The 12,064-nt window shown below is 31.9% G+C and overlaps 1 protein-coding gene across 8 annotated transcripts in view; it reads right to left on the bottom strand.

Moving 5' to 3' along the window:
• The window catches only part of LOC143240260 (uncharacterized), a 76,080-nt gene that overhangs the window by 37,331 nt on the left and 26,685 nt on the right, over positions 1 to 12,064 (bottom strand). For 7 of the 8 annotated variants that reach the window (XM_076482421.1, XM_076482420.1, XM_076482423.1 and 4 more), the window contains 4 exons: positions 4,646 to 4,790; positions 3,275 to 3,388; positions 1,046 to 1,114; positions 333 to 437 (listed from right to left, as the gene is read on the bottom strand). In XM_076482421.1, the coding sequence (XP_076338536.1) occupies positions 333 to 437; positions 1,046 to 1,114; positions 3,275 to 3,388; positions 4,646 to 4,717 (360 nt within the window). In that variant the 5' untranslated portion in view covers positions 4,718 to 4,790. The remainder of the gene's footprint in view (positions 1 to 332; positions 438 to 1,045; positions 1,115 to 3,274; positions 3,389 to 4,645; positions 4,791 to 12,064) is intronic. The other variant, XM_076482426.1, reaches the window with a different exon arrangement.

Here is a 12,064-nt window from a genome sequence, read left to right as displayed (position 1 = left end):
CAGTTACATAGTTCATTCGAATAATAAAGGCATTATCACACTGGTTAGTTTTCCACATTTATATATGAAATTAGGGAAGAGGGGTCCAACTCCTACGACCTAAGGTCACCTTGTTTCAAGTTTGATGCTGATTGATTAAGAAACATGAAACATAAGGAGCGCGCACACACACACACACACACACACACATACATTGACGTTTGCTTACACAAATTAATTTTCGATACCGCCTACCCCCCACGTACTCCACTGGGGAAGGGGTCAGAGAAGTGCAATGGCACAACAGTGATGATCATAAAACTTCGTAGTTAAACTTTATTGTAACAACTTACTTTCTCTTCCTCCAACCTCTTGTTACTTAACTTCAGCTCTTCCATTTCTTTGTCCATGTGACATTTCGCATCATCAATAAAGGGAACAACGGGTGATGCTGAACCCTAATGTAAAACAGATTTATGGCTTTGCTTAAATAAGACCACTTTTTGTCATTTAATTAAATACTTGACTAGATTTCCATTGTTATTGACCATAAAAGCATGAATATAATTACTTCCACTTTTATATTATGGCTCAGTACGTCTGTAAGTAAGAACTCTGAATTTTAAATCAGAATTTGATTAGGAGTGGCTAAACGTCTAGAGCGGTGTGTAGAATGATGAAACTTTAACCCATAACTACTGGGGTCATGTTTGATGGGTCATAAAAGCATGAAAGTTTATTATTATTATTATTAAATACCGAGAATATTTATAACTTTTATAAAGTAACAAGTTTAACATATTTAAAACTATACGAGATATTACAATATTTCGTTAAAGGGTGCCATGAAAATTGTAATGCAACAAGGCAGTTGAACGTTTAAAATATTTTCGGCCACGATGTACGAGCTCGCAAACAGGAACGCGCAAACGTTTCACACACATTCATCCAAGCATTGGTAAATATTTATTACAATTTTGTAAATTAACGTGCAAAGTAATAGTAAATTATAAATAAAATACACAATAATAAGCCACGTGGATTGTTAAGCCTAAACGTTACTTACAATGTTTTGTGACTCTCCCAATGTTTGACATTTTTCTTCCATTTCATGGAACTTGTTTTTAAAATCCTCCTAGAAATAAAAAAATCAGTCCTTTACAAACACTAAGAAAATGACGTCAACCAAAATTCTTTTTTTTTTTTAAAATCACAAAATGCGCATTTTTCTACTTTAAAAACATTTTTATTAAAATAATCATTATTTATCAAAAGATTCCCTCTTTAAGAGAAGTTTATAATTTCAATATGAACGTCAGATTACGCTCATGTGGTCTAAATAACTCAGCGATATCCTTAAGGGCTTTTAAAATGAAATATTCAGGTTCGATACCTGCGACGAGCATAGAGCAAATAAAAACGTCAAATTTGCACTTAAACGCAAATATAAACGGAAAGGAAGAGATCCTTATATATAATTCATGCACAGGTGACCCTAATTTTGAACAACTCTATTGAAAAGAAGGATAGTAGCCAGCCAAGAGCAACCGCCGCCACAAATATTGGCCTGCTCTTTGAGCTAACAAATTAACACGATTAATTGTCACTTGTATAACAACACCTTGCATGGTCTAAAAAAGCCAACATTGATCCACGGCTCGAAATGCGACCCTCTCGGTCACTCACGGCCCTAAAATGTGTTAAAATGATTCCTAAGTTTATATAATAATATTGGTTAAACCTTTCACTTTTTTTGTCCGAATAAACTTCTAAAACATTTCTTATGAACTGTACAAAAAAACTTTTCTGTGCTGAAAAATATTATTTTATTATTTTGTACACAACACTTTGATAACACCACCTGTCAAAACACTTAATATCATAACATTTAATGATATTTTCGGCCATAATGATCGTTTCATCATTCAATACACTCTAGTTTTATAAGTAAGAAAGTGAGTGCATGGATTGTACATATATTAAATACATATTTGAATATCAGTAGATTCTTGAAGACCAAAGAATTTAAAGAAAAAGAACTTCTGCCATTTACTTCTAGAAATAAAGCTTCAACTTTAATTGTTATCATCATTATTCTGCTATGGGTAGAAACTGAGAAATGTATGTTCTATAAATCACCTGAAATATGAATGATGAAAACTTAGTATTACAAAACAGGAATTTGCGATTTAAAATGTGTTAGAAGAATTTGGTTCACGTTTCGTAAAATTCATTTCATTCCAGTTTTGGTTTCTTTTGTTTTGAATTTCGCGCAAAGATATAGAAGGGCTAGCGCAGATAGCCCGTCCTCAGTAATGGTAAAGAGTCAACACGTTGACGGCCTTAACGACCCTGTAAGTTGATAGGCCTAAAGCCCAAATAACCAACTGGTAGCAATGCAGATTGACCAATTTATTCAAGAGTTGATGGTCTAAAAATAATCTCCTCCCAAAACGAAAGAAAGAAAAAAACTGGTAGTGCGCATTCCCTTGATATTGATGCAAGTGAAAATAATACATTCCGCAGATGGATTGAAAAAATTAGAGGGAAAATTGGTTGCACATATTTGTTTAGTATTTAAGTTACTTGCAAAGCAAACAAAAGTACTACTGAAATAATATTCTTGAAATATTTGCATATGAACGCATTATTAAAATTCAGTTGATTTAAAACTGCTTTGATCTAACAGTGACTTCAAAAATAACAGCTGCAATAGAACACAAATACGTTGAAGAGCTGAATTATCCGTCCCTTGGACAGAAGTTATGCAAGTTTATAACTAACGAAAGTTTCTTAGAACATAAAAAGTTGCGCCCCTTATATTTAATTGTAAAAACACCCATAAAAAACTGCAATATATAAAATTTGAAACCGCAGCTTTGTATGGACCCAACAAACCTCCCTGCTATATTTAGTGAAGATCCATCAACAGGGAGCAAAACCGAATATTTGTATCTCCTCAGATCCAATGAACCTCCATATCAAATTTAGTGAAGATCCATCCATACCCTGCAAAGTAATATTATGGAGATGCAACAGACAGTACTATTATATTTATACATACCCAAAAAATTACTTTAGTAAAACAACTCAAATAATGTTTTTGAAATAGTAAACACTTTGAAATGTTTCTTTCGCCCAAAATTCGGCTCAATCGTAATGGTAAGTACACTAGGTAGGTTTTTTTTAAAAAAATAATTAAATTTAGTGTTTTGCCTAATAATAAAAAATATTAGCATTTTATATTTTACACTAACATTCCTTAGTGCGATTTTTTTTTTAAATTATTACTTACTGTTTCTTCACTTTCTGTTGTAGACAATGGTATAGCTTCTGTTGAACAATTTTTTTCTTGGATTGGTTCATGTCTTTCCTCATAGTTTTGTCGACTGTGTCGCCCCCGTAAGAGCTAAAAGATGTAACAAATTAAGAAAACAACAATTCTTATAAATATTTTATGTCGAAATAAAATTGGTTATCTGTGTTAATAAATAAACAATCAATATTTCAATAAATATTAAGATAAAATAAGTTGTCCAAGTACTAAGTAGGTTAAACCTTCCGCATTGTAGATATGGATATCAGAATATACAATTTAATAAAAATATAATGAAAATAAAGAGACAGTACACTCGTACAACAAGCAACAACTCATTAACCCACTTAATGTTTCTCAAAAGATTGTTTAGACATGCCGAATACTGATTGTGAAAAAATTCAAAAAGAACAAAACTATACAAAACATTTGGGTGTAAGCAGTTTCGTAGTCCATCTTTAAAAAAAGATTAGCAAAGTCAGTATAAGCGTTTAACGTAAATATCCAAGAAATATTGCATTGATGTTTTTTAATTAATGAATATTAAGTGATTAATTAAAATTGTTACAGTTTTGAAAATGAATACAAAATATGTCTTTTTAAGGAACTAAAAAAATCTAGAATTGGAAATTAAAAATATTTTCTGATATTCCGCTTTATTATTGCATCAGGTTTTCAGTAATTTAATGAGGGACGAGTAACAACTTGCTTTTCATTAAATGACTGAAAAAAATACAAGTAAAATATATCGCAAAATACGTAAAAACTGAATCTTATGGAAAGGTGTTCTCATACATAAAAAAACTATAGTTTATTTAACTAGATATCTCAAGTGACAGAAACTAAAAAAGGGATCTAAATGCAGTTTACGTCACAATTTGTATAAAGCAAAAAAGTACAGTAAAACAGATCATAATTATAGTTTACACGCAGCGTTATCAAACCAACCACAAGCACATCTCGTTTTTAAAACTACTATTTAAGAAGCTGCTTGTAGCTTTCATTTGTACAAAAAAGGAAAAAAATATATAGAATCTTTTTTGGGGAGGTTTAATATACAAACAAACAGCCACACTAACTATTTCAATTACCATCATGCATAAACTGAGTAAGATAAAGAAAACAGTCAATATATTTTGTGTATAAACAAAAGATTCCACACACGTTCGTTTTGTTTAACTCAAAGAAATTAGCGAAGCCTAAGCTACTTCAATATTATCACGTTTATCTCATGCTACGTACGACTGAAAGTAGACAGGAATATTTCACTGTCGTCAACATCTCATATTTATGTTCCGTTTCGTGAAACAGGACATTAATTAAACTTAAATCTTTCATTTTAGTACTTACTCCCCGTTTCGTACAGCTGAACAATGTAGACAAAAACCTCTCATGACGTTTGTGAGCCATATGTAGTTTCATGGTTTCTTCTGTGCTGTCATGGTTTCTCTCAGCGTTGACTTTAAAAACTTGTTTTCTCCATTCACTGCACAACCTAGAAAGGAAAGAGCCCAGTGTTAACATTCCAGACGTGTTTTCATAATCTGGATAGATATAAGCGCTTTCAAGGCAATATTTGTGATAAAAGATAAGATTATATTTGTCATGTACACCAAATTAGAACAGCAAAGAAAAATGTTCCTAACTTGTAAGGTTAATTTAACCACAACTTTTAACCATGCACTAATGTTGTTCTTGATTGCATATAACACTGCACACACACCCACACTCATACAATTTCCTATGAGGTGCTTTTTAATAAAGTGTTATTTTTAATATAAATAAGCAGTTCATTTATCCACATATATACCAAACAATACTGAAAACAAAGTAAAAAAGAAAAGGTATGGCCGTAAAAATCTATACATTCTCCTTTTTTTTTTCTTTTTTGAAAGAATATGTTGATAAAACTTGTTCTTTATGTGTTATATGGTTGAAGCATTGGAATGGTTAGGAGGTTTTGATTTTTGGGTTTTGACAACAAAAAGAAAATCGGGAGGGAGGGAAAGAGAGAGATTAAATATACGCATGCGCAGTTGTCCGATGCTACAACTGAAGTTCTGCACTCAGGATCCATTAAATATACAACAAAACCTTCTCCAAGTAATCCAGAACAATAATCCTAATCTGCAGTCCAGGTGATATTACAGCAGTAAAAATGTTCTCAGTAAAAAATGTTTGCAAATATACTTAAAATAACAAATGGTTAATAAGGTCAAGATAATTACGAAAATATTAAATTATGTCAAAACCAGTAAACTGTAATTTCGTTTAACTGAAAAATCAATCCATTGTACCTAACATCTTTTCTCAGATTACTAGAGTAACCGTCAGTGAACACTTAATTCCACAGTAGTGAAGCAGACTGTCACTCTTATAATGCACCCATGGCTCCAAAGTACGAATTGTGTGCGGCAATGAGATGCAACTTATGGACCATTGGATCTACAGTGCGGTTCGCCAAACACTAGGTTACTTCGACTAGACATAAAATGTTAAGTCGCGAAAATATTATTATAAGTCTTTAATTTTCAACTTCCTTAGCCTGACTTAATAAAGTTCGTAAAATCCTTATAATAATCTAAAGCTAACGTCAATAAAGCTGATAAGAAGCGGCATGCTCTACCAATATAGATATACAGTTACGACCCTTCAGTATCTACACACATCTATAGTTGCAATTTTAAAAGCCCCAAGCATTCCAGACAGAACGTGCCGTTTGATGACAACGAAATGTTTATCCCACATGGCAGCAAAGCCTATGACACAGCAAATGGTTTAGATTTAGGATAAACTTGCCCAGAAAATATCCGGAAACTACTGTCACAATTAATATGTAAAGTTTTAATATGGCACAAATATATATATTATCTTGATAGAATACCTCTGCAAATTTGTGTTGCATTATAAAAAGAAAAATCAATAAAATTTAAATGAATTAACGTATGACTATCTTAAAATTTCCAAGAGTTTGAATTTCATGTAAGATAAAAACAAACTACAATCCAACATATGGGATGTCATTTGACCAAAAGTTTTGCCTAACACAAAGTCGGCTTGTGACTCGGTTAGTATAGTATAGAAAGGACATGTTTCTTAGTGTGATTCTATAATTTCCAATACCTGTGGTGATGGTGGGTTTGGCGTTTTATGGCGCAAAGCAACTAGACTATCTGCGCCCCAAAACTTGTGTATTTAATATAAAATAAATCCATCATGACTTTGTCTTTACTTTAAGCGAAAGGCGATCATGCATGATAAGTGACAAAACTGGTGTCAGGTTTTCAAATGTTCCGCTATCAGGATGTACAATTCTATCTTTTTCTCTCTCGTTGTGGTATTATAAAACACAACCCCATCCTCTCATCTGTTGGGGAGAGGCAATGATTGTTGAATTTCGCGTAAAAGTTCCTTGAGAGTTACGTGCGCTAGTTGTTCTTAATTTGAAAGTGATAGATGAAAGGAAAGACAGCTAGTTAACACCATCTATTGCCAATTCTTGGGCTACCCTAATCGAATATTGAGATTAACTGTACATTGTAAAGATCCAACAGTTGAAAAGGCGAGCATGTTGGATGATGGAACTTCAACATAACCCGCAGATTGTCAGTCGATCACCTTAATCAATAGGTTATGCCAGGCCAAGCCAGCAAGAGATTTCTGTTCTGTATACTTTAACGACTTGTTTCAAAGTTTTAAAAGTTTGCACCTCTAGGCCTATTGCCACTCCAGGATTAAAGAAAAATCTATAAAGAAAATTCGGGATATTCTAATTAACTGTCTGGCTTAAATATTCAAGTTTCAAGCTTTTGATCAGTATCCGGTTAGTTTATTTTGTGGTGAAAAATAATAGATATAAAAATGGATTTAAAGAAATGGCTTTATGTATTAATTGAAATACTTAAACAATGGCATTACTATGTTGAGTAATTTTACTGCATTTTGATTAATAAGGTATATTAACCTTTGTTGGAATAGGTTAGGCCTAAAACATATTTAAAACTGCTTATCATTTTGAAATGTTATGCACGTATGCGACATTTAAAACTTGCTCTATATAAACATGTATGACCACACTGAATCAACGAACCCTTAATATCTCCCGATCATCGACCATTGAACTATTCCCCTGTATGGACAAGAAATGTACAGCGAAGTTTTCCTTACTATTACCTATCATTCTCGACCTTCCATTTTATAGAATCGAACGAGTGTTCTGCTTTATATATCAGATATCATATTCATTGTACATTACGAATTTAAAAAGAAAAAGATTTTAATTTAAAAACCAAACAAATTTGCATATATAACTGGTTTGGGGGAAGGGGTTACCGTTATGACAGACAAACATAAAGCAGTCTTTTCAGGTATATTCTTGTAAAAGGACATTGCGCGCTGCCTTCTCTCGTCTGTACAATTTCCACTCTAACGACAAGCACGTTTAGCACTGTTATCAGCAATTTTCTTTTCCGTATAAACAGGGGGTAAAAAATGGATGTTTAACGCTTCGTTTTTGTATTGTTTAAAATCTCTATAGTTTGATTATATAGCGAAATGTTTCGTTTCAACCTTGTACGCATTATTATGGTCTTCAAGACTCTTTCCGTATTAAACGAATTAAAAAACTCTTAAGATAAACTGACAAAACAGATTTGTTGTTCTTTTTAGGAATAGGGATTGATGTATAGCATCCTAAGAATTAAAAAGACCAATGTAAACTTTATAGGACAGCAAAAGAATTTTGTAAGAAACTATAAAAACATTTACACTATTACAAAACAACAAAAACAAACAGATTGAATACAAGCAAAATATGATTATTGTAAATTAAACAATGCTTATGAATGCAAAACAAACGATAACAGAAACGCTACTTTTATACATTAAGAAAATAAATTTCAATTATACACTTGTTTAATAAATTTGTAATACTTTAAATCCTATCTCGCATATCTTTTAGCCTTCAATTATACATACACATATATTTTTCATATCGGATGAATGAGACTACCAAAGTTGCCTGCTAGATTTAATAAATTTATTGGAATTATTGGTTTTCACAAGTTATTAGTAACAGAATCTAGAAGTACAATCCTTGATGTACAATGATGGAAAATAAAACAATAACTTGCAGGTCACAAAAATTAGTTATGCAACTAATTATTTCGGGAATTTGTTCTTGACACAAGTTTAAAAAAAATACATTGTATATTAATTTCAAATTATATGTTACTAGCTTAGCCAATATAACTCTTGTTAACATATTTGTTGTAGCAAGAAATTACTCAAGATCTAGCAAAGAAATAGTCCCATCAAGAACGTTAACCTTCATAATTTGAAGAAGAAAAATCTGAGAAACCATTATAAAAGTATGTGAAAGTGTGGTTTGGTTAAGCAATAAAGTTTTAATAACGAATTCAAACTGATTTAGAGTTAGTTACTGTTTTGTTGCCCTCTCTCCAGTGGCTGACTGGCAAGTCTACGGACATACAACGTTAAAAATAACGTTTCGATACAACAAACAAAATAAATAAACCATTTGGTTAAGTTACAGTTCAAACTAAAGAAGAATAAGGAAAAAGATGCAACGAACTTAAATCAAAATGACTGGTAATGACAAGAATAAAAACTTTATTAGGCCTAAGCTTTCAAACTAACAGACCTTCGTAGCAGTATTTTCTAGAAATGTAGTAAAAGTAAGCAGAGGTTAATAAGCTAAGTTAGAAATGAAGTAGGTGGTAAAACAGTTGTATTTAGAATTATGGTTATTCTTCGACAAATATCTTGAATTTTGTTAAGCACAAAGTCACACAATCGGCTATTCATGCTGTGCCCCTCACAGGTATCAAAAATCAATTTTTAGCGCTGTAAGCCTTCGGATTTACGGTAAGCCAGTGGTAGTGGTTATGGGAGGGAAAAGGGGCTTAACTTGTAGTTTGATCGGTAGATGGATATTTCGAAGACCTTGGACGGTCAGGTTCATTCTTAACCTCTTACTCTCTGCATGCATTATGTTAATTTCTTTTGTAACGGATTTACCGGTGTACGTTTATTTTAGTCCTTACGCTTGTTTCTGTACTACTTTTCTTTTTTTTGCATGTGACGTATATTCTTGACTGTGTATTGCCCACGTCCCGCCTGTTCTCGAAACTTTAAGAGAATTCTTAAAAGTGACGATCAACAATATTTGTTTAGGATAACGCGTTTGATCACTGTTGAAAATTTTAGAAACTCACGTGACTGATATATAAAAACCAACGAGCCAGAAGAAAATTAATATTCTTGGTCAGCTACAGTTACTATGCTATAGGCCTAGAACGCTATGAAACTGTAATTAACGCTAATTAATAGGAAAACTACAGAACTGGACCTGGAAAGTTGATAGATTTCGAGAACATTACAGACCGTTTAACTTTAGTGAATTACTTCGGGCGTTGAAATTTCTACGAAGACATTATATATCATCATCGGTAAAACGTCAGCCGTGTGAGCCAAGCTAGCTATCTTAATCGAGGTATTACAATTTCAACTAGAAATTAATTTGCTCATCGATAAAATATTGTTCTAGACCGGATATAAAATTCAATATTGTCTGTAAATTTGTGAAACTGTTGTATATAAAGCATCATTTGTAAAAAACTATTATTAATAACCGTTATTATAAATTGCGATGTGTTTGTATATTTGTGTTAAAAAGGTTGTGTGTATCAATATTGTTAGCAAATAAGAAACTTGATACATATTAATATTTAATTAAATTCAAATTTCCGGTTATTCGAAATAATAATAATATTAATAACTCGTCTGAAATAAATAATACGTGACACTTTCTGTAGAATATACGTTTAATCACGGCACGAGGATCGGAAATTATGTTATTAGTACGTACTGATTTTTTCAGGTCATGCCCATGTACTGTTGTTACGGAAATACTCAATACGTTAAAAACTTAGTTCGTTTTGCACGAAAACCATACGTATCGTAAACAGATATAGTTGTTTTTTATACATTTCGTTAGTTTAATTTCCTTTGAGAGCGTTGTAATACTTTTTAATGCTCTCTAGTTAATAAACTAATGGTACAATGTTATAGGTTATATTATTTTAATTTATTATGTAAATGTTAATTGGTGAGAGGAACTTAGGACTAATTTCATTATGCATACAAGTGGTCTAAATCAAAAAATAATTCATTTTTCTCGAAGTAATTTAATGAAGTATGTAGTCGTCTGTCAAGAAATATGTTTCAGTATGCAGGCGTGTCTACAGGAAAACTGATTCTGAGAATATCGGTATTCTAGGAGCTGTTGCGGGTAGTGCGTTGTGTTGTTTGCAGTTTTAATACGAGTGACATCGCTATGTTTATTTATGCTGGATATGCATATTTTATTACTAGGCGAATGTTTTATATATACACACACATTTATTTTAACTGTTTTCGACGGATGTTCCACATTTTTTGCCAGTTAGATGCTTAACATAGTTTGTGCATAGTTTTGTTATTTATACCTTTTACCCACGGTACCTCGGAATCGTGGGTTAAAAACTTACAAATTTAGCTAATGTAGGAGTGTCCCATTAATGTATGGTTCCGGCAAGTATTTATTTGTTTTCTTAATTTTGTAAACACTATAAATTAGTTTTTCGAGACAATTAATTTGATACGATATATTTTATATTTTTAGCAGCAATAAATTATTCTACTCAAATGTGGTGGTGGATTTAAGGCTGTTATTGGTGGGGTAGGTGCACTTTTCCCTATAGCAATACCAATCAAGAAACTGAAAGCATATGTGTAATTTGCTGGAGAACGCTTGACGTTATGATCCGGAAAAGACAAGTACGATATAAATTCAAGTAAAGTAAATAATAACTAATGAATAGGCTATTAATGAGTTATTTAATCTGTGATTCAGTTCATTGTTAATAGTAAACTATAGCATCTATTCAGTTATAGCGAAGAAATTGTGCGAGTACGTTTATTTAGGAATTTGGCATACTATCAGTTTCGAAACATTTGTTCAACTGTCGTTTGCGAACTTATGCTGTTACTCCTGTTGAAGTGATAGTAGCCTACAAGCGCTGCTGAAGAAATGAATTCGTTATCGTTTACTGGAATGAGACAAAACACATCAAAATTAAAAAAAAAACGTTATGGTCTATGTTTAATTATGGCAATACAAAAGCCATTTATAGTGAATATATAGCTAATGCTAGTGACTCCATTTCTACAACCCCTTTCAATTTAAATGGAAATTAAATGCGACGTCAATGATTGCGGAAGGGAGGATAGTTAAATATGGAGACAACAGACAAGGGAATCGCATTTCGAACGGAGGTTTTTAAATTTGTTGTATACGAGGGATAAAAATAATTTCGTATGCGATTTTGATAGAACACGTTTAGATTGTCTCGTTTCATTAATACATTTTAAGCTGTTATTTCTCAATAAATAGTTACCCATTGACAAAGTATAATAATAATAATAGAGAAAGTGAGATGTGTTGAAAGTGAAGCTTATTTATTAATGCATTTTAACATAATATTTATCTCGTGATAATTATGTAATAATACTTTGCAACAAGCATATATTAGGCCTAATATTATTTTATAAATAAAAAATGCATTATTGTCTGCTTTTAAATTACAATGATTTTGTGTGGAAATCTTCCATTTTATCATGACGAAAAGTTGAAAAATCAATGTATGGTATTTCCTATGTGTGTGGAGATTTGGAAGACTTGTAGAAAGTTAATCGCAAAGAGAGAAA

Source organism: Tachypleus tridentatus, chromosome 13, assembly GCF_004210375.1.
Source record: "Tachypleus tridentatus isolate NWPU-2018 chromosome 13, ASM421037v1, whole genome shotgun sequence".
Classification (NCBI taxonomy): Eukaryota; Metazoa; Arthropoda; class Merostomata; order Xiphosura; family Limulidae; genus Tachypleus; species Tachypleus tridentatus.
The sequence above is the reverse complement of the archived record's forward strand: the minus strand, read 5'-3'. Positions and strand labels throughout refer to the sequence as shown.